Source organism: Xyrauchen texanus, chromosome 15 (assembly GCF_025860055.1).
Source record: "Xyrauchen texanus isolate HMW12.3.18 chromosome 15, RBS_HiC_50CHRs, whole genome shotgun sequence".
NCBI classification, from domain to species: domain Eukaryota; kingdom Metazoa; phylum Chordata; class Actinopteri; order Cypriniformes; family Catostomidae; genus Xyrauchen; species Xyrauchen texanus.
This window is the reverse complement of record NC_068290.1, coordinates 4,613,097-4,638,470: the sequence shown is the minus strand read 5'-3', so window position 1 is coordinate 4,638,470 and position 25,374 is coordinate 4,613,097. Positions and strand designations below refer to the sequence as shown.

At 38.1% G+C, this 25,374-nt stretch overlaps 2 protein-coding genes across 4 annotated transcripts; one reads left to right on the top strand and one right to left on the bottom strand.

Annotated features, from left to right (window-relative positions):
* Nucleotides 1–2,808: 2,808 nt before the first annotated feature.
* On the bottom strand, nucleotides 2,809–14,863 carry LOC127655466 (uncharacterized). 3 transcript variants are annotated; one of them, XM_052143304.1, is made up of 5 exons: nucleotides 14,656–14,863; nucleotides 13,319–13,876; nucleotides 8,346–8,502; nucleotides 7,327–7,565; nucleotides 2,809–4,596 (listed from the first exon to the last, which is right to left on the bottom strand). In XM_052143304.1, exons 1-5 carry the CDS (start codon nucleotides 14,713–14,715, stop codon nucleotides 4,459–4,461), a joined length of 1,152 nt encoding a protein of 383 aa, XP_051999264.1. In that variant the 5' UTR covers nucleotides 14,716–14,863; the 3' UTR covers nucleotides 2,809–4,458. The 3 variants fall into 3 exon arrangements, with proteins under 3 accessions (XP_051999264.1, XP_051999266.1, XP_051999265.1); XM_052143306.1 differs by having other exon boundaries at nucleotides 13,319–13,839; nucleotides 14,656–14,783; XM_052143305.1 differs by having other exon boundaries at nucleotides 2,810–4,596; nucleotides 13,319–13,846.
* Nucleotides 14,864–15,817: 954 nt separating this feature from the next.
* LOC127655897 (pre-B-cell leukemia transcription factor 1-like) lies at nucleotides 15,818–25,333 on the top strand. The gene is made up of 8 exons (XM_052143941.1): nucleotides 15,818–16,255; nucleotides 16,856–16,929; nucleotides 20,926–21,170; nucleotides 21,502–21,692; nucleotides 21,998–22,133; nucleotides 22,281–22,422; nucleotides 23,616–23,710; nucleotides 24,514–25,333. Exons 1-8 carry the CDS (start codon nucleotides 15,999–16,001, stop codon nucleotides 24,592–24,594), a joined length of 1,221 nt encoding a protein of 406 aa, XP_051999901.1. The 5' UTR covers nucleotides 15,818–15,998; the 3' UTR covers nucleotides 24,595–25,333.
* Nucleotides 25,334–25,374: the final 41 nt, after the last annotated feature.

The window sequence follows — 25,374 nt, the reverse complement described above, 5'->3', positions numbered from 1 at the left end:
CCCCATTAAAACACATTGCACTATTTGATTCCAGTGCAATTAAAGCATAAAATCATGAATTCTATCATGCTTTCATTCTGGAGTCCTGGCTTCAAAATGTAAATTTTTTATATTTTCCACCAGACACCATTTTTCTCATGTTTGGCCTATGGAGGAAATACATTTATCTTATTTTCTGTTTGCTGTGTTATAGAGCACTGCAGGCAAATTTAATGATGCAGCTAAAATTGAGTGGGTGTGTTGGTATGGATATCAGTGTGTGTGTGTGCGTGCGTGTGTGTGTGAAGGACGCTACTGGCCAGTTGGAGGTAGTCACCCTCCAACAACAACGGAGCGCAGAGGAGCGATGCTCACAACAACGAGCAGAGCGCCGGGTGGCTAAAGCACAGCAAGTTGGCACAGTAGGGGGCACAGGTGGTGCATCAGCCAGTCATCTCAGTCAGTCGACCCGTGACCTCCTGCCAGCAGGCGTTCGACACTTCACGTGGCCTTAACGTGCACATAGCCTGGCACAAGCGTCGTGGTGACGTCACCGCCGGTTGTTGTGTGTGTGTGTGTGTGTGTGTGTGTGTGTGTGTGTGTGTGTGAGAGAGAGAGAGAGAGAGAGAGAGAGAGAGAGAGCATGTATTTATCACTTTGTGGGGACCAAATGTTCCCATAAGGATAGTAAAACCTGACATTTTTGACCTTTTGGGGACATTTTGTGTCAGTCCCCATGAGGAAAACAGTTTTTAAATCATACTAAATGTTGTTGTTGTTTTTTGTGTGTGTGTGTGTGTGTGTGTGCGTGCATGCGTGCTTGTGTGTGTGAAACAACAGTGGCAATATGTAAACAAACTGGCATTTAAAGGGTTAAAATCCTGAAAATGATTGACTAGTTGGTAGATATGATCAGGAGTGATGTTTGTTAAAAAATAATTACTCACTAAAAGTGGAAAATAATATATTAATATATCATATTTTTATGGAAGTTTTTTTGTCCTCTAAGGTTAGGAACGACAAGAGGCTAAGTTAACTCAGAATTTACATTTTGGGTGAGCTATCCCTTTAAATACGAGTCCTGTGCATTAAACCATATTTTAGAGTCAGAATGGGGCGAGATAGATGCTGTGCTCTCATTTGTCTACATTAAGCAGCGTGTCTGCTCACCTTCATCACCAGTCAAGGAGAAGGAAATGAAGAGAGGAATGCAATGAGATGTGACTCACAGAGGAGTGCCTGAACAATAATGAGAAAGTGTAAAAAACAGTGAGTGTGGTGGATGCATCTTTTCATATTTAGTTTGTCACTTTCACCTGTAAAAACAATAGAACTGTAACTTGTTTATATATTGGCATTGGCTGCCATTTATTATAATGCATGCAGTGACTCCAAAACTGTATTTGGACACTTAAGCCACTTAATAATTTAGTATTGATGTTGCATTAACATATCAAACTAAGTGGCATTTTAAAAAAAAAAAAAAAAAAAAAAAAGATAGCACAAGCACACTTTTCAAGCAAACCATTCCACTAAATGAATTATGTTAAATAAATATTCCATGTTCATTACAAGTTACGCTCAATCAACAGCCTTTGTGGCATAATATTGATTATTTTGACTTGCCCCTCCTTCTCTTTAAAAAACGTACAATGGATGTGAATGGGGCCAATCTGTAAACATTAAAATACTATTTATAAAATCGCTAATTAACCTTTTTTTTTTGTGTATAGTTGTAGCCAGTTTTACAAATTTGTTGCTTCAACTGTGTAATGTCAACCAACTGTAAAACACTAAAATGACCGTAAAAACAATTACTTACACAACAGCTCAAATAATACATGAGTTTTAACACAAGATTTAATGTAAGTGCTATTATGAAACTTATAAGCTTCACATTTCTGTCTTTAAACCCTCCAAAAATTGGCCCCATTCACTTCCATTGTAAATGCCTCACTGTAACTACAATTTGTACTTTTTTTGAGAAATGCTAATTAGCTTAAATGTCACAAATGTTGTTGATTGAGCTTGTAATGAACACAGAATAATCCTTATATTACAAAAATAAACTTTCTTTCAAATAAAGCAAAAATCTGGCTAACAGTGAGGCACTTACAATAGAAGTAAATGGGGCCAAAATATGTGTTAATATTGACTTTTATGCATAAAATGTTATTTTAGTGGGATAAAAATCACTTACTAACCTTTTCTGTCTAAAGTTATATCTAATTTGACAACTTCGTTACCATGACAACATATCTTCATAAACCCTAAAAGCCTAAAGCAACCATAAAAATGACAATTTAATCAACTTTACAGCTTAAATAATACATACATTTTAACAGAAGAATTCATGTAAGTGCTTTTATAAAATTATGAGCTTCACATTTCTGTCTTTAAACCCTTTAAAAATGGGCCCCATTGACTTCCATTGTAAATGCCTCACTGTAACCCAGATTTTTGCTTTATTTGAAAAGGAAGGACACTTTTAGTGTCCAAGTGCCACATTTGGAACCGCTGTATTATATAATAAGAGAAACCCATAACTGATGATCAATATTAAAGGCAGGACCTCTTCATCCTGGTCTCATCATGTTAAAGTCATTAGTGTCTGCTGCCATCTAGTGGGTAAATTGAGGATGTAATCCAGCGAATCTCATTGGGTGGATCTCACGGATAAAATGCATATGTATATGTTTGTAGTTTTTCTATTGAGTTATTTTGTTGTTTTCAGTGGTGATTCTCATTAGATTCAGTTCACAATTGCTGTAATAGAGTAATTCGTTTTTATTTAAATCAACATAAATTAAAGGCAGTACAACAAATAGCCTGCTATCATTGTCATTATAATATATTATTATTTATTTGGCAAATTAATGAAAAATGTAAAACAATAATAATAATGATTATGACAATTAAATCCAATATATAGTTTATTTATTCCTTTGAATTTAAAGGGTGAAAAATCACATACAGGCAGCATTTGATTCCTATACCATATCCTTGCTGTAGATGCCAGTTCATGTACAGTATAATTTGCAAAAATGTTGCATTTTATTGTGATGTGACATAAACAATATTTGGGCTTCATTTTAATTGGGTCTGACACCTTAAAGACTAAGGTACCAAAGCTCATCAACTGTACCTCTGATATAATCTTTTTAGCTAGGGATCATCAATTAGTGTGTGTGTGTGTGTGTGTGTGTGTGTGTGTGTGTGTGTGTGTGTGTGTGTGTGTGTGTGTGTGTGTGTGTGTGTGTGTGTGTGTGTGTGTGTGTGTGTGTGTGTGTGTGTCTGTGTGTCTGTGTGCAATAGAAGAACCGGATAAACAAGAATGAACCGTTACTGTCATAAGCAGTTTTTGTTTTTTAAATCTATGACACGCAATCAGTTCTGACATGTTCAGTGATCTCTTTAATGTCAATAGTGAAAATACAGGACACTCAAACAAATGTGCACAGAAATCTGTGTAAATTGACACTGAAAAAAAGGATCTTATTACTGCTTTTGCTTGCTACAGAATATGGAAAAACTGGTGTTTTCACTCACATTTTATTCTACTGTGATGCATGATAGTAATAATAATATCAATACCACAGACAATCATTTTGACTTGTCCCTCAGTTTGTTAAAAAAATGAAAAATGTTGTTTATATTAAGGCACTTACTGTGGGGCAAGATGTTCTGGAGGGTTTAAAAGCGGTTATAATTTTTCTTTTAGCAGTAGGCAGATGTACTTCTGGCAATGCATTATCATGTCTATGCATAAGACTGGTTCCTATAATGTCTAACAATGTTAGTGAGTAATTCTATCACAATAGTCTTATGTAAACATTTATAGATTGGAAGTATTGTAGCTATCCTCTCAAAACCAAAAAAGTGTACATTTTGAACATTTATCCCTGTGCAATGGCTTTGCATTGATTTAAATTGTAAGTGCATTACTATAAACCCAATTCTGGCTTGTTTTAACACATATAGGGACAAATGACAATTATTTTCTGTTGCAATCAACAATGTTTAGTTTGCATTTCATTAAAGGAGTTGTTGTAATTACAAAATCAACTGTATATAAATCTTACTGTAAAAAGCCTTTGTATCATTCAATTGATGTATTTTCTCCTTATAACAGTGAACATCATAATTTACAATTAAACATTTCTTTTCATTTAGAGACTGTAAAAACACATGTACAGTATTATAAAAAGACAGAGAACCTTGAAATTTGTATTTAATATTAAAAAGAAAGAGACATCCTATAATCTCCCATCATTTTCTGTATGGAGCTTTGGTTTTAAGCGCAATAAATGCAGAAACGTTGAAAAGTAGTGCAAGTATTCTTACAGTGGTAGTCTGATCTTTATAGTTATTCAGATTCGGACAGGAAAGAGTCTGACATCATAAACTCACACATTGCGTAACATTGACACAGGCCCGTTAAAGCAGGAACTTCATGTTTGTTACTTAGCTTGATAGCATTTACAAACTAACAGGTTTGAGTTCGGTTCTCTGTTCATCCATTCTTCCCCCCTGGACCTTTAACAACAAAGAGAAGAAATCTTCATCGTCCATCGGTCCTGGAGCTGAACTGCGCTGCTCTTCCAAACGCCCCTGGGCCTAAAAGCGAGAAGAAATTAAGGATATAAAGAAAAACACGAATTTCACAGGGACGTATGGCGGAAAACAGGATTTATTGTGGCTTTGTAGATTTAAAAGAGCTGACTCATAACAGTCATTGTTCGGGAATTGGACTACACTGGTTGCGCTGTATGTTTCTGATTCACTTAAAATAACCAGCTCATAAGAGTCATTCTGTACATTATAATTAAGCTACCACAGGTTTTTGCGTGGTCGAGCTATAGTCTTCAAACGAATATTTGTTGGTCCATACAATGCTAGTGAATGGTGGCAAGAACTTTGAAGGTTCAAAAAGCATATAAAGGCAGCATAAAAGTAATCCATAAGACTAACGTGGATAACCCATGCCCTCGAAAGCTACATAATAGCTGTGAGTGAGAAACAGATCAATATTTAAGCCCTTTTTTACTATAAATTTTCCTCCCTGCCAGGTAGGTGGCGATATGCACAAAGACTGTGAATCGCTAAAAACGAAGAAGAAATTAAAAGTTAAAGTAGAGATTTATAGGTAAAAAAGGACTTACATATTGATCTGTTTCTCACCCACATCTATCATATCACTTCTGAAGACATGGATTTAACTAAAATGAGGTTTACATTTTTCTGTTCATCAGAAGAAAGATAGTTACACACATCTGGAATGGCATGAGGGTGAGTAAATGATGAGAGAATTTTCATTTTTGGGTGAACTATCCCTTTAAGAAAATATATGGTGTTTCTATATTTTCCTAGCAGTCGTTTTTTTATAGGTTTGTTGTCTGTATACTTAAACAGTTCTGCATCTGTCGCTGAACCTGCGATTTGCTTCAGGCTGCATATTCAAAAAATATCATACTTTTTGCCTCATTTTATGATTGGAATCAACATGAGATGAGTAAAAAAAAGCTAATTTGTTATGTTTACATTCTGAATTCATTGTACATATTAATGGCTTTATTGCATTTTATGATGTCATTTGTTAAAATAGTCCACCAAAGATGATGCCACTGCTACTTGTGTGTTGGGTGATATGGGTGTTACAATGGTGGACAGGTAAGAGGATTAGTCAATGGGTAGAATACAGACAAAACATCAATGTACAGAGTGCTGATCTATCCGAAAACGAACCTTTCTAGCATTTTCTATGCGACCTTTGTGTTGTTGTTGCTTCTTGTTCTCTGCTTTGTGTTGCGTTAGATTTCTGGGTTAAATAACCATTTGTCTTTCGGATCACATGCATAATGCAGTGAGCGCAACAGTCTGGTTCCGGAAGTAAAAATCCCATTAATTTATCCCATAGACTAACTAATTTTCTGACTAATCTCCCAGAATTCATGTTAAACAACTACACTACCCATGGTACACCAGAGAAAGATCCACCAATCAGAGAACCAATGCGAACGAGACCCGCTAAACGTGCCTCGGAACGACCGCTCGCTCCTATGACGCAATGTGAATGACGTAATCGAGTAGGTCTCCCTTCATCCTGAAACTTCTTATATATTTGTACATATCGGAATATTTTGCAATAAACTTAAAATATATTGCTTATAACAGCTTCTAATAACCAACAACCTAAAAATCAATAACTTTTTATATTCCCACCGTTTTATATTCAATGACATCATTCACAATGCATCATGGGACTGTAGTTCATAAGGACTGTAAATACACAGTCTTGTCCTTTTTGTCTTTATGTCCGATTTTCAAATAATGTTTTGTCTCAAAACAAAGTTTGTGATGTTGTGATTCACCTCGGAGGTGGCTGGGTTGGTTCATGGCTTACAACTCTGTTATGAAGAATTTTATAAAAAGACTGTGGGAGAGAAGTATGCAGAAAATGCTTCCGGAACCAAGACGGCTGAAAAATTGGGCGGGCACTGTTGAAAAACACAATGTGTGCTAACCGCAAACTATCTTTACTGCGGTGACGTTTACATGACATTTTACAAAGGCGAATTATTGCTTTACTCCAACTGAAATCGAACTTCTAAGCTGCATGTAAACGCAGTGATTTGTTCAGGAATCGGTCTATTCTGTTTGTACTGTTTCGTACTATAGACGTAAAAGAATCGGCTCATTACAGCTATAGATTTGAGTATTTTAGTGCATTGTTCTGTCCACATCAGTGAAAACATACATGTTCAAGAAACGTTAATGCAACTGAAAGTCATACCGCTCTGGTATTTTTAAAAAAACTGAATACGAAACCGTTCTCGTTCTCGGTTCCCAAACCTAATGGCAAAAACATCCAAATATTTTTGGGTGCAAAATGGTAATGTAACACTATATTACAATTATTATAGTTTCAAATTATTCAAAAGATTGTTTATTAAAATGATTGTTTTTGGTTGGGACATTTGAGCATTTTGAGATACTTGACTGTCCTTATGACAGATTAACAAATGTGGTCGTTCTGTTTTCTGCTCTATTTTTTGTGATTTTTTTGGTGTAAAATAGGGGATTACTTACATTCAGCAATTGTGTAAATCTTTTAACAATTTAATGCATTAAATTATATTATTGGCCACGGGCCACCCTACTCTCTGGATTTCGACAATGGCAAAAAACCTCATAACTGTCGAGCGCCAGTTTTTGGTGCAAGAAACCTTGAGCAACATTAAATTAGCCATATCTGTACTACTGATATTGAACCAAATTATGTATAAACAAAATTCAATGACTTATTATTTACCAATATTACCTCTGAAACATGATTAGAGCACTTACTTGTGAAATCACAATCATGTTATAAAAATCCTCCTTGGGTGTTTGTGGGGGAACTTTTGGGTTGACTTCTGTGACCTTACAGCTGCTCTTCCTCTGTTTGGCTTTGGGTTGGGGTAGTGGGGGCACTGAAGGAATGTTCTGGAGCTCTGCTCGCTGGTCATCAAGTCGACGACCCTGCGAGGTAACCAGAAAATCGAAGAACTCCTCCTTCTGCAGTGATGTCATGGAGGAGAAGACCACTGTTGGGAACAATACGATTTGTAACAAACAAACATACGCAACAAACAATGTACATAAGACATACAACAATTTGCAGACGGTTAAATCCAAGATATAATGTACACCTTTCTAGTATGTGTTCGAACTATCCATGACCTTGGCATTAATAGCACCATGCTCTACCACTTGAGCTACAGAGACATAAGCCAATCAAATAAAGCCAAAGAGGCCATGTTGATTGTGATGTTCAAACATGCGACTTTTACCATGCATGTAATAAATACCCATCCATCCATCCATCTTCAACCGCTTATCCGAAGTCGGGTCGCGGGGGCAGCTGCTCCAGCAGGGGGCCCCAAACTTCCCTATCCCGAGCCACATTAACCAGCTCTGACTGGGGGACCCCGAGGCGTTCCCAGGCCAGTGTGGAGATGTAATCTCTCCACCTAATCCTGGGTCTTCCCCGAGGCCTCCTCCCAGCTGGACGTGCCTGAAACACCTCCCTAGGGAGGCGGCCAGGGGGCATCCTTACCAGATGCCCAAAAATGGTTACATGTGTGAATCTACAAAATAATTATGTCTTATGTTGTTTTATAAGGCTAATGAACTATATTATGCAGCAGAAGAATTGCTTATTCCAATATTATGATTAATAAAAGTTACTCTTTTCTAAACATTAGTGTCATTTATCTGCTTCCTATCATGCCTATGAACACTCCTTACCCATGGTAAAATCCCTGTTATGCAATCTCTTTACCATGGTACTGCCACAGTACTTTTTTAAGGTGTATGTTTTTCACCTTTCTGACATTGGCGTGGGGTGCTGGGTTCAGAGTAACATCTTCTCCGGCCCTCCAGTCTGAATGAGCAGCGCTGGTCATTGAGTCGTCGGCCCTCTTGTAATGCGTACAGCAGCTCACACAGAGCATCCGGAAAGTCTGGCGATAACCGGCAATCCTAATGACAAGAGCAACAAATTATCATTACATCAAATTGCTTCCTTCAGCTTAGCTGAACTGACTTATCTATGTAAAGTCAATTGACTAAGAATCATTGATTTTAATGTGCCAGATACACAAATAGTAAAAAAAATATACATTATAAACAAATTATACACTATTATATTTCTGTGGATCCTGTTTCATAAGACAATAAATTTTTATCAATGATATGAGGCATTGTTCAAGTCCTTAGAACAAACTTTGTGGGACAGGTTACATGCCAAAATTTCATTGTAAGGATTAGGTGTTTGTTCAAACCCCTTACTCTAAGTGATAGCAATAAAAATGGCCTTATCAAAGTGTACATGAAATCAAAATTATCCTATTTACTAAATCTCATGGCTGACCATTTCAAATGAAAAATTGACCTATCGCAAAGTAGTCGTAGTGTGCAGCCTTGTGGTCAAAAGTGTATACTTTAAAAGGCTAAAGCACTTGAATGTGTTCAACAAGTAAATGCTCGGGTGTACTAGTTGTTCCTGTGCCATTCTGTTTCATGCACGATGGAGCCCTTTCAAAGTATATTTTTTGGCCGCAAGCACATTCGGACATTTATGTTTTGTGACATACTCTTTTGTGATCCTCTTTTAGCGTGGCAAACAGCAGGTACATGGGACGACAACGCACAAAGCGGCCTGATGCCATGAAAATGATGTGACTGTGGTAGTCACATAATGTTTCGCAAAATGAAATTACAAGGTTCATGACTAATATTGCGGCACTTTCGCAGTGTGGCGCTAAAAGCGAGTTGTGTTCTCCCAAACTGATGAGGATTTTAATATTAATGCTCTATCAAGTTTTAAATGAACAAAACTTGCCACACTACCCTAAACCTTTTTTTTACCATTAACACTTTTTATTGATTCACACAAATGAAACAGAAAAGCAAACATATATACATCGTATCAACTTTTAACCCCCAACTGACCCTCAACAAATATCCCTGTGGCCCAACTTGAGAATACACCCAACCATTCAAAATTTTATACAAAATCACACACATTTAAGGACTTCACTATGCTATCAAATTGCTTGAAATAAGAAAGGGGGACATCTAGGGGGAGAGATTGTAGCAGGTAGTTGAATTTTGAAAAAAACAATCATTTTAATAACATTAACCTTCCCAAGCCCATCTGCTCATAGCGTTCGAAACCCTTATTATTAAAGGGTCAAAATTAACTAAATCACACAAATTTGCTGGGAATAAAATACCCAAATACTTAATGACCTGTTTGGGCCACTGGAAGGTGCCCTGCTGAAAAGCAGTTACCGGGCAGTATACTGTCAAAGCCAAAGCTTTGGATTTGTAATCCAAATTGACTCTGTATCCTAAGAGCTTAGAAAAGGAATAAATAATTCTGTAGAGGCAAGGCATAGATCTAGTATGGTTGGAAACAAATAATAAAATATAATCTTCGTAAAGCAAAAGCTAAAAGCTTTCTTATTGTGGCTGCTAATGGTTCCAGGGCAAGACAGAACAATAATGGGGAAAGAGGGCAAAGAGGAATATCCAGAGAAAATAATCTGAAATTAAACCATTGGTTTGTACTGCCGCTACGTGGTGTCTATATAGTAACTTAATCCATCCAATAATAGTATTTCTGAACCTATATATTTCTAAACTCTTAAAAAGATAATCCCATTCTACCATATCAAATGCATTTTCGGCGTCAAGTGAGATGGCAGCGACCGGAGTCTGATCGTTCGCCACTGACCACATTATATTGATGAAATGCCTAATGTTATCAGAAGAGCTACAGCCCTGAATAAACCCCACCTGATCTATATGTATAATTGATGTCATAATTTTACTTAATCGGTTAGCCAAATTTTTGACAATATTTTTACGTCTAACTGGATCAGGGAAATTGGACGGTAACACTTAAACTTGCTTGGATCTTTGTCTTTTTTAAGAATCAGACTGATCCGGGCTTTTGTCATGGTTGGCGGAAGATTTCCATTCTTTAATTCTTCCATTCTACGGGCATGCAGCCGCTGGCTCCTGGACGGGGCCCCGCCTGCGTTGGCACATCAATTGCCTCGAGTTGTTGGCTGGACCTTCTTTCTCAGGGACGGGGCACCTCTGGAATCCCCACGTCTGGCCCTTAGATGGGACGAGGAAGACCTAAGCGGTCTACCACCTGCAGTTGTGGACACGATCAACCAAGCCAGAGCTCCCTCTACCAGGCAACTTTATGCACTCAAGTGGCGTCTGTTCGCAAATTGTGTTCTTCCAGATCTGAAGACCTGCAGAGATGCTCAGTACAGTCAGTGCTTTCATTCCTGCAGGAAAGGCTGGAGGGGAGGCTGTCCCCCTCCACCTTGAAGGTGTATGTCGCTGCTATAGCAGCCCACCACGACGCAGTAGACGGCAAGTCCCTAGGTAAGCACGACTTGATTATCAGGTTCCTTAGAGGCCCGGAGGTTAAATCCTTCCCAGCCAAGCCTGTTCCCCTTTTGGGATCTCTCAATGGTCCTCTCAGGCCTTCAGAGACCCCCTTTCGAGCCGCTTGAGTCAGTCGAGCTCAAAGCCCTCTCCTTGAAGACGGCCCACCTGATTGCACTCACTTCCATCAGGAGGGTTCGGGACAACCAGAGCCAGTCCGCTCGGCTGCAACATGAGTGCAAGCAAATGACTTACTGCAATGACTTTGCAAGAAATACTCCACAAAACAAACTCCAGCAAATAGGCGGGATAAGCACAAGGAGTGTGTAGAGTCATCCATAAAACTGTCCTGAAGGTGTGTTATTCTACAAAATAAACTCCAGCAGATAGGTAGACCAAGCACAAAAAGAGCGCGCAGATTCATCAAACATTCAAGCGAAATTTCAGTGAGCCAGTCCACTCGGCTGCAACATGAGTACAACAAGACGACCCACTCACTCCATTGACTTTATGAAGGACATCCCTTGCTGTGGGCATGGAACTGTATTATGGCAATCCTTAGCATCAATTCTCAGTTTGGTTGGGAATATCAGTGCAAAGCGACCTTCCACTGATGTAAAAGTTTCTTGCATTCCTTGCATCACACTTCTCTCTTGTCGAGAGAAAATCTGGGAACATGAAAATGCTGTGGTTCTTCCAAGAAAGCCTTCTTTTACTTCTCGTCTCATGTAACACAAGATATAAATATGTTTATATGATAAATTTATCAGATGATCTCAGAAATTTGGCCAGAATTGATAGTGGCCTGTCTTCCTCCGCGGATCACCGAGGCAGAACCTTGTGAGCTTGTTCGATTTCCAGCTTATGGCCTGCCATGTCAAGCAGACTCGGAAAGAGCCCACCCAGGAATTCCACCATATCCTGTCCCTCCACTCCCTCCGGGACTCCCATGAAATGGATGTTATTCCGCCGGCAACGGTTTTCCACGTCACAACTCGTTCCCGGTTCTTTCACATTGCAAGTACAACACTCTATCAGTCTATCTAACAGCACGACCTAATCACACTGGAATAAGCTTTTAAATGTAGATGGTTATTGTAAAGGGATTAATGAGAAAGGAGGAGCAGCAGTGAGAGAGAGAGAGGAGAGAGAAATGAAAAAACACTTACTCGCCAGTTCTCTGATACGCCGTAGCTTGGTCCTCTGCCACTCCTCCACCCTCTAACGGACGACAGCCGTGCCTCAACGGCGGATCGGAGGCAGTCCTCCAGCCCCTGGCGGACGGAACGCCCCGCCGCATTCTCGGGAACAGAAGGGGTCTCCCCCGCCCCTGGCAGCGGTACTTCCGCTCCAGGCGGTCGGCAGCGAGCCCCTCCCCCCTCGTGGTCATCGGACTCATACCCTGCCGTGTTTCAGCGGCTGCTCCGTTGGGGTGGATGGTAGTGGCGAGAACTCTACTACGGTGTATCCCTCCTCCTTACCGGGTTTTCGGCACCTGTGTAAAGGGATTAAGGGAAAGGTGGAGGCGAGAACCGGCTTGACAATATAAATAATATTTTAATGGTAAACTTAAAAGACACAAACACAAACATGATGGTCAGCTGCCCATAAACAATCTTTCTCTCTCCTGCACCACCCTCCGCAGTCAGCCTTTATCCCTCTCGGAGGCTTGATTAGCCTGATAAGGGACCAGGTGTGTAGAATCACCACCCAGCCCCACCCTCCACCCTGTCACAGTTATGTAAAGCAAATGTTAAACTGTATTGCATTTCAAATCATGCGCAATAGTAAAAGTGTTTAGATATCTTAAGATAGCATTGTGTGATTTGTAAAAGTGAATAAAAATGGTTGTTGTTCTGAAAAAATTATTTAGTTATTGTAACATGATTCTATGAGACCAGTTTGGCGCAAAGATGCATACTCTCGAAGTGCCTAGAAAAACTGCACTGTGCGCATTAAGTCAGATCGTACTGTGTTAAAGACGAATTTGCGGCATGCGGAAAAACTGACATTTACTTCCGATCAACCGTGCATTTGCTAGTGTACACCAAAAAGTTGTCAAAATAAACTTTTACCAGATACCCTCATTTTAATTTTACACTCTCAGAAAAATGGACCAAAAAAATTGATGACATCAACCTGTACTCCTGGACGTTTCCAGCTTTTCATCAAATTAAATGCTGTGTATGATGAGAATGCCCCTCCCCCAATAACAAATGCAAATGACTAGCAAGTATTAAATCTTGGGTCCCATGTGATGCAAACTAAAGCCTATTTGGTTTTTAAAAAGGGAGGGCATAAATTAGAACATACGTCAACTGCATTCGTCAAGCCATTTCATTGTATCTTTAAAAAAATTCAGCACAATATAATTTGGAAACGTTACCGTTTGCTTTGCATCATCAGGACTCAGTCTGTCTTTGAGACGTAGTTTAACTTGAGCTTTCGGTTTATCTTGAGTCGACATGCCTGTCATTTTCTCCACTGGTTCCTGTGTCTCCTCTTTTGGCATATTCTCATCTATCTCCTGTGTCCCGTCTGACATTCTCTCGTCCACTTTCGTCATATTTTCACACCCTTCATGATCTTCCAACTTTTCCTCTTGTCGATGTTCTAAATTTAAAGTTCCCTCCTCATTCATTTCTCCTTCTATTGCTGCACTCTCACTTTTTCCTACAAGGACATTGATTTCATCTTGTTGACTTCCCTCTGTGACTTCTGTAATGTCGCCAGTCTCATCTTTTCTGTTTTTCTCAGCCTTTCTAACTCTCAGTACTGTCCTTCCTCTTTCTCTGCTGTTTATAATATCTGACGTTTCATCCCCCTCTTCGAAAATGAGAAGGGGTTCTAGTTGCTTGTCCTCTGAGGTTTCAGCTGTGACCTCTGTGGAGTCCATCGTCGCTTCTACTGAAATCTCCATAAATAATGAAGAAAATATGAGAGGCTATAAAAATAAGAATGTAGAGAATCCATATTTCCATATTTTAAACAAGTCAAGACACTTAAGGGACTCGGTTATGAACAGTTAGTGTGTGTTAGCATATATATACAGAACCTAAAATATTCAGTGTTTACAATGTCTTTATGGTTGTTTCTTCAACTACTGGCACTTTTGGTACTTTGGTAGAAAATAAACTACCTTAAAACACGCTTTTCACACTCTCACGTGTCTCCTCTAACAATGTCATTTAGTGGAGGTAAATGAATCACAAGAGAATTCTGTCCATTTGTGTAGCAGTATATCATTTCAACACATCAAATATTGAAATATGGTTTTTATGATTATTTCACTCTTTGTTTGAAGCATCACAATTTTAATAATGTGGGATTTTCATATATTAAGATTAAAACTCTGGGTTTTGGACAAGTGTAAAACAGTAAATATATCCATGAAATTAATTTGAAAAGTTGCAAAATAAATGATAAAGGCGTGGTGAGTGGCAAATGTGATTTTATATAAATAATCAGCTAGTTTGAATAAAAATCAACCCCCTTAGACCTACAGGAAAAGTGACCGTAGTTGAAGAAACCCTAATAACTTCATAAATCTATATAATTTTTTTACCAACCCATAAAAGCATTGTGTATGAGAATGTGTCATATGACAACACAGCTTATCGAGATAAAACATGTTATCAATGCACAGACAAAAATAACTGTACTTAAAGCAATCAGTTAACCAGAATAGATCACTATAACTAGCTGCTCAATGGCCCTGCTTACCTTCTCAAACTTAGAGTTAAAATGAGGTCCCCACAGCGGAATGTCAAGTATACACCACATACATCTCACCTCCTTGTACGAACATGCAATAACTCCCACATATCCTAGTCAAACTATATGAGTGTTTCTCACAAAAGGCATTTATAAAAGAGTTGAATGCTGCCACGATGTATCGACAACTTCACTACCTCAAAGTCTGCTCTGTCTCTTCCTGTTCCACTAATTTGGCCCTGGTCCACCCCCATTTACTTGGCCAGTTTTACTTTACTAACTTGATGCATTAAAATTCAATATAAAAAAGGATGATAAAATCATTGCTAGTTTGTACTTGGCTCAAACAAAATTTGCTTGACTGATAATCTTTTTTTATAAGCAAAGGTATGGGCAATGTTTGCTGAAAATCAACAGCTTTTGAGTTTTTTTGAGTTGGGTGAAATTCTTGCATGTTGAAACTGGCGGCCTGTTTGTTTAACACAGTCTGTGGTTTTGCAGATTTCCTGTTGACTGCCAGCAAAATAGAGAAGTTTCATTATGTGACACAAAGTAAGGCATAAGCGTAAAGGAGAAACAAACTGAGTATCTGAAAATAAAACACAACACAATATATTTAAAATAAGATTCTTAACTTTCACATTCCGTTTAACACCAAGAAACAATTCCTGCTTTTTCTCCCATTGATCAAACTTAAAAAAGTCCTCAGGCAACAACCTCATGAAACAAAAACATGTTAAGGTCACATTTCACACCAAAATGAAAAGGGTAAAAAAAATCATGCTTTATTGCATTGTACCATTATTTTCACGACAATTCTAAAAAAATATTATTATTGTTATTATTATTATTATTATAATTTTTTACATTATTAGCAATGGTATTTGCATTACTGTTGTCATGTAAATACTGTCACGATGCACAAATCATAATGGTCTTCAGATTAATAAGCTTAATTTTCTTAATGCAAAATATAGTACGTATTTGATTTGGGTGTTTAGGGAACATGTTCTTAGAAGGTTTTATCACTCAAAACAACCAGAAATGAACTTGCATCATATTTGTGCACTGCAATACTCTAGGGAGCAGAAATGCACAAGCGCATGACCAGACACAATATTAGATGAGATATGATTTAATTTGACCTCTCCGTGTATTCTCTCATACTGTAAATGGCCCTTGCATTAGGACTGCAGCTACTGGATAGGTCACAATGCATTCTGATTTTGACTTGTGCATGTGCAAAAATGATTATTTCCATGCAAGGGCACGTTTTTGTCTGTAAATCGCTAGGGGACTCCAGCGTGGTGATGCATGGACACACACTCACTCGCTCACACTGAGTCAACTAGATGAATGTACCGCACAGGATGTTGCAGCCCATCACAGGCAACGGTCCCAGCGCAAGCCGCGGCCTCGGGTTGAGCGGCCACCCGGGAATGCATTCCCTCAACCCGGTACACCCGTCCTCGCAACACCGCCCCGACGGAGGAGACCCCGGGGGCCTTGAAGGTACCGAAAACGGACACGACAACCGCCGGGACATCGGTGATATCCTGCAACAGATCATGACCATCACAGACCAAAGTTTAGACGAAGCTCAAGCAAAGTGAGGTTTTGAAGTTATTTGAAATTATTGCTTTTTAAAACTTGCACGTTTTGCATCGGAGCTAATGGTCGCTTGAGGCATCTGCTGAAAACAGAATAATTTAACTATAACACTAATATCACCTGCATTCCACACAAATGCACTTTTATTTGATCAAGGATGCGATCAAATATGTTATTATTGTTCAAATGATTATTAGCCTCCATGCTGAAGTTAGCGAGGTAGCTGCTATTGTTTACGTGTCTCGTGAGTTTAAAAAAACTCATTATAGTCAGTTATGGTGCGATATAAACATTCCAAAATAAAGGTATATTATAATCTAAATATTTGTGTTTGTTTAATTGCACCCGTTTAGTTTTTATTGCTATTCATTCCAAGAAAATACAGGCTAATAAGTTTTTTTTTAATGAGTATGGCAGTTCAGCGGGATTTCAATTAAAATGTAAAAAAGTCTATTTACATTAGCAATGTTATGAATTATGTATTTATTTTTCAGTTATAGCACAATTGCAGTGTTTATAGTCTTGTAACCAGCCTTTTATTGACAACGCACTAGCCTGTTGTTAGCGTACTGACTTTTTGTTTGTTGTTTTGTGACAGAAAACACGCTTTAAACTGTCATCGGATGAAACCGGCTTTATTCAGTGTGCTGTGCGAAATAAAAGAGAAAACTGGTGAGTAACAGGCATGCATGGTGTTCTGAATGTGGTAACTGTTAACTTTATAATTGATTTAAAAGTTGTCAGTGGTTTAGCTAAGGACGCCATGTTTCGCTAGAACAAAGCCAAAGAGTGTACGCCTTATAAAAATACAAAACAAATCCCCTATTTTATCAAAACAATCCCCTATATGAATCCTAGTATAGAATTTATTCTCAAACCTTTTAATTTCATTCTCTATCCCATTATTTGCATGTGTTAGAATAGCACTATTTGCACAACAATAGGATCATTGTTATGGGTTTATCTGAAGGCCAAGTTCGTAGCACTTAAACTGGTGGCCAAAAGTTTGGAATAATGTATGGATTTTGCTGTTTCGGTAGGAAATAGTTACATTTAATTCTTCAAACTGATCAGAAAGTAATGTCGGGACATTACTGATGTAAAAAAAACAGCACCATCACTATTTGAAAAAGTCATTTTTGAACAAATCTAGATTGGCCCTATTTCCAGCAGCCATCACTCCCAACACCTTATCCTAACATTCTATTTGGTACTAGAAAATCACTTGCCATTATATCAAACACTGCTGAAAGATATTTTGTTCATTAACCGAATCTTAACATTGTCTTTGTTTTTGAGTTGCCACAGTATGCATTAGACTGGGTTGTCTTAAGGTCAATATTAGGTCAAAAATAGCAAAAGAGAAACAGCTTTCTCTAGAAACGTGTCAGTCAATCATTGTTTTGAGGAATGAAGCCTATGCAATGTTTTGAAATTGCCAAAAAACTGAAGATTTAATACAAAGGTGTACACTACAGTATTCAAAAACAAAGGACAACTGGCTCTAACAAGGACAGAAAGAGATGTGGAAGGCCAAATGTACGGCTAAACAAGAGGATAAGTACATCAGAATCTCCAATTTGAGAATAGACGCCTCACATGTCCTCCGCTGACAGCTTCATTGTATTCTACACGCTCAACACCAGTTTCATGTACAACAGTAAAGAGAAGACTCTGGCATAAGGGCCTTGTGGGAATAATTGCAAAGAAAAAGCCACTTTTGAAACAGAAAAACAAAAATAAAAAGTTTATAGTGGGCAAAGAAACAGACATTGGACAACAGATAATTGGAAAAGAGTGTTATGGATCTTAACCCCATTGAGCTTTTGTGGGATCAGCTAGACTGTAAGGTGTGTGAGAAGTGTCTGGCAAGACAGATACATCTATGGCAAGTGCTACAGGAAGTGTGGGGTGAAAGGTCACCAGAGTATCTGGAGAAACTGACAGCTAGAATAACAAGGATCTGCAAAGCTGTCATTGCTGCACATGGATGATTTTTTGATGAGAAATCTTTGAAGTAGTTTAAGAAGTTTTGAAAAAATTTTTCAAGTTGTAATAGTAATTGTTCACGTTATTAATATCCTGACTATACATTGTGGTCAGTTGATGCCACTTTGGTTAATAAAAGTACCAATCCATTAGAGCAAAATCTGTACATTATTCCAAACCTTTGGCCGCCAATGTGCATATCTTAAAAACAAAAAATAAAACAAATAGGAAAATATAATTTATAGTAACCTCAGTCTATCAAAACTATTTAATTTCCCATCATATGCATGTTATACATATTTTTTTATTTGAATTGTTAGAACATAACTATGTGACCAAAAATAACAAATGTGAACTGGCTTGTCTGAAGACAAAGTTTGCAGATCTTAAAAGCCAAATAAGTAAAATATTACCACAAATATTCACCTTTGTCAACTCATACATAGCAATAGTCTATTGTATGCATGCAATAACTCATTGTATACATGTTAAAGGAGCTGTTTAACATTAAAAAATGGTTTGAATGAGGATTGAATTTACAACTCCTAAAAATCTAATTAATTCAAAATTTGTCCTCAATTTTGACCTGTATTACGGTACACAAGGAATCTGTGTCTATAATTTAACTTAACTCTCCCTGAGAGGGATTCAGGGTGGCGTAGTCAGGCTATGTTGGATTGGGCACCTCCATTTCCCATAGAGTTTATAGTGCCCCTTACACCACACTTCAACATATCAACACAATCCTAAACCCTTCTATTTGTATGAGGCATCCCAGTATTTGCATGTTAGAATTGCACTATTTGCACAACAATGACATAATGTCCATTGGTTTGAATGAAGCTTTAGGGAAATCATAAGGAAATCCCATTAGAGGAAATGTTTACTGAGATTGTTAGTAATTAAATGGCTTTTTCCCTAATGGAACCTTTTAATTATCCTGGTTTGGCATGTTCTCTTACAGCCTGTAGGCTTGCATGATGTGTCATTAGTCATAACGTATTGCTAATGCACTCTGCGCTGTTAATGCATTGTGCTGTTTTGAAACAAATCTAACCATAGATTTAATTTCAGTTTATTAATCAATCAATTGTATTTCTATAGCACATTTAAAACAACACATGTTGACCAAAGTGCTTCACATTATAGCATTAACAGATCATATAAATACAGAATGTAGAAAATACAATGACACATAACAAAATAAGCAACCCACATTAAGCACAGTTAAAAGCAAGTCAAATAAGATTTAAAAACATTGACTGATGTACAAAACCTGATATGTAGTGGAAGGCTATTCCAAAGCCGTGGTGCCACCACTGAATAGGCCCGATCTCCCTTTGACTTAAAACGGGACTTGGGGATCGTTCAAAATAAACTCAGCGAAGAACTTTAGTAGTCTTTATGCTGGTAAACAGCTACATCTTATGACAATATGCTTTAATTAAGAGTGGTAGTTGCCTGATGGTTTGGTATCTTAAGTGCTACCACAAAGGTCTCAAGCCGGGATGACACAAGATCTTTAAAATAACTGATTCTGCTCAGTGGTTTGGGCATTCAACCTAGGTTCCTCCAGGGAGATTGTACTTGTAATTAGAGCTTGTTTGAAAGACATGACTCTAGCTAAATGGAAAATGTATGTTGTAGGTCACTCACAGACATCATATTATCACTTGAAATTATATTTGCCCTTTTTAAGATGTCTTTTAGTTAACTAACCCGGTATATTGTATTACGAATACCGGCATATGTCTGTTCCATACTGGCTTTTAATGCTACAGGGAAAATGTTTTGTTGACTGAAAACTAAGGTTGAATTGTTTGGGAAGAACAGGCACCACTATGTATGGCGTAAAAAGGGTATCACATACCAATTGTGAAGTTTGATGAAGGGAGCATCATGATTTGGGGCTGCTTTGCTGCTATTGGGCTTGGAACGCTTGCCATCGGCGAGGGAAAAATTTTTCCCAAGTTGATCCTACAGGATAATGTCAGGGTTGCTGTGCTCCAACTGACGCTCAGTTGCAGTTTGGAGATGCAGCAGGACAATGACTAACATCAAAGTAAATCAACTTCAGAATGGCTTAAAAAAATGAACATCTACCTTTTGGAGAGGCCCAGTCAGAGACCAGACCTTAAGCCAACAGAGATGCTGTGTTTAAGGAAATAAGTGCAGTAACATCTCTGGAATATCTGTAAATAATGATAAGCAATGGGGAACAAAATAGTGAAGTCTTCCTTGGATACCATGTTTGTTATTTACACGAGTTGTGGATAAAGTACATTGCTGTGGAGAAAGCTACTGAGCCGAGCCGCATGAATATTGGAGTAAAGAGTACACCAATTATACAGTGCATGTAAATGGAAATGCCACTTTCTAGCAATAAGCTGCTTTCTGGTGTCCATGTAAGTCATTGTGAATACTAGAGCACAGTTACTATGTTGAAGCTACAAATTCATTAAATGGCATCCTTCCGCTAGAAGATATATTTCCTGACATGCATACAAAAACAGAACCTTATTCTATTGGTGCTGTGCAGTGAGAGTTTTTTTTTTGAATCAAGCTATATCTTAAATTGAATTATGGCTGGAATCTGATTTGGCCAATCGGCATCGAGGAACAGATGCTGTAATAATATATTTCTGTAATTATATATTTTGCAATCGATTCTTGTTTCAGGTCTTTCAATGAGAAACGCTCAGGAAGAGGAACCTCCAGACCCACAGATTGTGCGATTGGACAATATGCTGCTAGCTGAAGGTGTAGCCGGTCCAGAAAAGGGGGGCGGAGCCGCTGCAGCTGTCTCTGCCGCGACCAGCTCTGGCGGGATGTCACCTGACAGCTCATTGGAGCACTCTGACTATAAAAGCAAATTGAGCCAAATTCGGAACATATACCACACAGAGCTGGAAAAATATGAGCAGGTACATATCACTGCCATTGTGCTGGGTAGCCCTGCCCACAGTGTCATCTGATTGGTCCAAAATCCTGCTTCACATAGCTGTGTATTAAGCATCAGAAAACAGAAAAATTACTTGATGCTCTTAATGTATCACATAGCATCTTAATTATATTTTTGTTTGATCCAGAATTTAGGTACAATATATGGGTCCTAAAGCAAATCCAGTTATCATTGGTGTAAAATGCTCAATGTATTTTAAGAACAAAAATCATGGAAGTCTGATGCACTTTGTCATGGGAAAAATGTTTTGAATATACAATGGAGATAGTTTCTAATCTCATTGCTGCTTACAGGCCTGCAGTGAGTTCACCACACATGTTATGAACCTGCTGAGAGAGCAGTCTCGAACCCGGCCTGTATCTCCCCGTGAGATCGAGCGCATGGTGGCTATCATCCATCGAAAGTTCAGCTCCATACAGACGCAGCTCAAACAGAGCACCTGCGAAGCAGTTATGATACTGCGCTCACGGTTTCTGGACGCCAGGTGGGTGAATCGTCATTTGCAACCTATATTACTTACCTCGTCTGACGTATTTCTGAGTGAAACTGTTTATTCAATGAGAAAAAAGCAGGACAGGACTTGATTTTATAATTCAGGAATTGATTGCATTGTGAAAAGTGAATGGAGCCAGATAATTGGAGGAGAGGGGATGAAAAGTTAAAGGGATCAGTGACGTAGGTCAAAAAGGGAAGTCACCTTAGAAGCATAGCAAGTTATTACATTCTGATGAATGATTATGTAGGCAAACATTTCTAGAAAAGCGTTATTTTCTTTTCTTGGGTTGGCAGGCGCAAACGGCGTAATTTTAGTAAACAGGCCACAGAAGTACTGAACGAATACTTCTATTCACATCTCTCGAACCCGTACCCGAGTGAGGAAGCCAAAGAAGAGCTGGCCAAGAGCTGTGGCATCACCATTTCTCAGGTAAGAACTCCTCTGTTGGATCTACATTTATTCTAACAGACTGGTTTCCTTCTGCTGTGTAGAAGTGCTTGGCTCTCGCTGCACTATGTGACTGTGCATTCCTCAGAGAGAGATATCAGTTTCATGTTGGCTCTGAAATCGGAACAGGTGTCCAATTGGTTTGGCAACAAGAGGATTCGCTATAAGAAGAACATCGGGAAGTTCCAGGAAGAGGCCAATCTGTACGCCATGAAGACGGCATTAGGAGCGACACAGAGCGAGGATTCGCCCCACACTCCAAATTCTACTGGTTTGTTTGAGTCTATTAGGGGCCGCTCAGACTGAATGCATTTTTGTGTTAAATAAAGTTACATTCAGCTCAACGAATGGAACAGAATTAAGGTTTCTCAAGGCGCGTTTGAACTTGATAGTGTCTTAAAAATGTGTTGCCCCTACGCGTGATTTTGAAGAAAAAACAAACAGCGATACGCAGCACAACGGTCAAATATGTCCGCATGTTTATGTAGAAAAATAATTCCAAAACTGCACAGACGGTCACAACAATACATGTTTGGTGTGAACGGCCCCTTAGTGTGTTTACATATTATATTTGTCCATTTGAAATAGGGCTGGACAATATTTCAAATATTTATAATATATTTGAGGTGATTTTGCTGGTTATATTAACATTTTTGGAGCACTTTTATTTGTATAATGCGTGGTCCCATTGTACATACATTACCTGCGCTCTTGCATTGCTCTGGCGGTTACAAACCTCAGACTACAAGAGGGCAATAGATTATTTAGGCGTGACCACAAACCGATGCTGCATCCGAAACCAGGAAAATGCTGCCTTCGGATGCTGAATACGGAGGCAGGATGAAAATAAGGTGCTTTTCAAACTGTTCGGAGACCAGTTTGCTTAAGAGTTCCATTCATTCAAAACTGCTGTGAGTTAAACCATTAACTGATTAGGCAGCAAATCAGCTGCCTACGTTTTCGGATGCAGCCTGGATGTGGTAGATTAATTGATAGTTGAGTGGGGAGAGACATGGAGAAAAAACATGTTTGTTTGAATGGACTGGGGATAACATATTTTAAAAATTCTATATATACAAATGTATGGCAAGCAATCATAAACTTCTATATTAAAAAAAAAAAAAATGTAATATATGTTTTGATAAAATACAGAAAAATAAAATTAGGCTTTTTTTATCCGATTATTTAAAAAAATAATCTACAGATTAATTTCAATAATCGTTAGTTGCAGCACCTTAGCCTTTAGTCATCTTTTTCCCCATATAATAAAAGTGAATTTCTATCATTTAAATCTGTAATCGCCAGCAAAGAATATATTTTGAATATTCGATATATCGCCTAGTCCTACTAGATATGCAGCTCACTAGGCTTTGCTCAATGTCAGAGTGGTCTGTATATGGGATTAAAATCATTGTGATGAGTATTGTCATAGCTGACTGTGTTTCATACCTCTCATTGTAACAGGATCAGGGTCGTTCTCTCTCTCTGGGTCAGCTGACTGCTTCTTAGAAGTTCCTCCAATGAATGGCGAGCAGCCTCCCTATCACATGGGTGCTCAGGTATGAAGAATATGTCAACGGCATCACTGGGCCCCTGCTGCGTGTAATCAAATCTTTGCATGTGTGTTAGGACTTCACTGGTTTGGTAACATTAGAAGGAAAGATTGGGTTTATTGTGTGTGTTGGTGTTTGCTTTGCCGTGCAGCTCTGCTAAATGTCCTTCTCCTCTCTCTCTCTGGTAGGACTTTCAGTCAGGCTTTTCAGAAAGACTCTATAGTACCAGAGAGATCTGTGTGAGAAGCTCATTACATGCATGCTTATGTCAGTCTCACTTTAAACTACTGTTTATTGAGGGGATTATATGCAAATCACTGTGAAAGAACTGTGATCTTCGGGTCAATGTCATGATGCTTGTTTATTTGTCTGGATCTATGAAATAATATTTTTAAATAGAAGTTGTGTACACATGTATATAAGGCGCAAATAAATGACTTTAATACCTTTTACTTAATGGTTACACCACATGACATTATTAAAGTCATCAAATGCATTTTTGTTTTTGTTTAGAAATTTAAAAAACTTATGAAACCATATTGGACACTTTGACATTTTTCAAAGATTTAAAAACCTTATATGTCAATGACCCCCTTTACATTTGTGTTGTCTCCATAGATTCACATGCACTGACTATTTAAAGCCAATTGACACCAAGAGAGCATTTCGTGTATGTGCATTAACTTAGGATGTTATTACGATGTGTAGTCGCAGCTGGGTAAAGTTGGTAGCTGTAGTGTGGTGAAAATAATTTTTGTTGAGGATGAGTATGGTATTTATGGTTTTCACTCCAATCTCTCTTTCTGCAGACTAATGGTAATTGGCAAGATCAAAACACACCACCCTCCGCCACTTCACCCGGAAGTGATCACTCCGACAACTCTGACTGATGAACTCGACTCTATCCACTGACAGCTGGCTCACATTCGGAGGACTAAAGTAATGAAATAATGGTGGTCATACTATTACCCAACTGCAGGTTTTTATTTTGTTTTGCCTTTTTTTTTTTTATTCTCATTATTGTACTTTACATTGAACCTCATTCACAAAACACAAGTAGGATGAATTTGGATAACTGGTTTGTAAAACCATCCTTACAAATTTTCACCGTCAATTCTTGGTGAATATAACAAATTTCTCTAAATCGTAACACCATTCACATTTTTTCACAAATAATTTATTACAGATAAATTTGTGTAAATCCGCTCAAAAATGATTGCTTTCAATTCAGTGCAAGCAGAATGTGTTTCTTGTGTGAATGAAATCGTAACACCATTCACATTTTTTCACAATTAATATAGTAGAGCAAATTTGTGTAAATCGTTCATAAAACCATACTTGCGTAAATTTTTGCATTCAATTCAGTGCGAGTATAATGCATTTCTTTTGTCAATCAGAAAAACATGATGTAAATGTTTGCATTAAGTTAACTGAAAGCAGAGTAAATTTCTGTGTAAATCTTTTTACAAACCGTCTTGTGTAAATCGCTCAAATAACCAATAGTACGAAATTTTCCACATTTAATTCACGCGAGCAGCACAAATTTCTCTATAAATCATTCATATTACTATCTTGCATACATTTTCACATTTTATTTAATGTGAGTAGGGTGAATGTCTAAATTGCTCACTGCATTCAATTCTTGAATTTCTTTGTAAATCGTTCGTAAA

Bases quoted from the DNA above. Each gene is read 5' to 3' on its own strand.
- LOC127655466 (XM_052143304.1), bottom strand. From the start codon at position 14,715: ATGTGGTGTATACTTGACATTCCGCTGTGGGGACCTCATTTTAACTCT. The intron at 13,877-14,655 runs GTAAGCAGGGCC...TTATTTTTATAG, and splicing joins TTAACTCTAAGTTTGAGAAG to CCTCTCATATTTTCTTCATT. The intron at 8,503-13,318 runs GTAACGTTTCCA...TCTTGTCATTAG, and splicing joins CTGATGATGCAAAGCAAACG to GATTGCCGGTTATCGCCAGA.
- LOC127655897 (XM_052143941.1), top strand. From the start codon at position 15,999: ATGAATGTACCGCACAGGATGTTGCAGCCCATCACAGGCAACGGTCCC. The intron at 21,693-21,997 runs GTGGGTGAATCG...TTGGGTTGGCAG, and splicing joins TCACGGTTTCTGGACGCCAG to GCGCAAACGGCGTAATTTTA. The intron at 22,423-23,615 runs GTTTGTTTGAGT...TCATTGTAACAG, and splicing joins CCACACTCCAAATTCTACTG to GATCAGGGTCGTTCTCTCTC.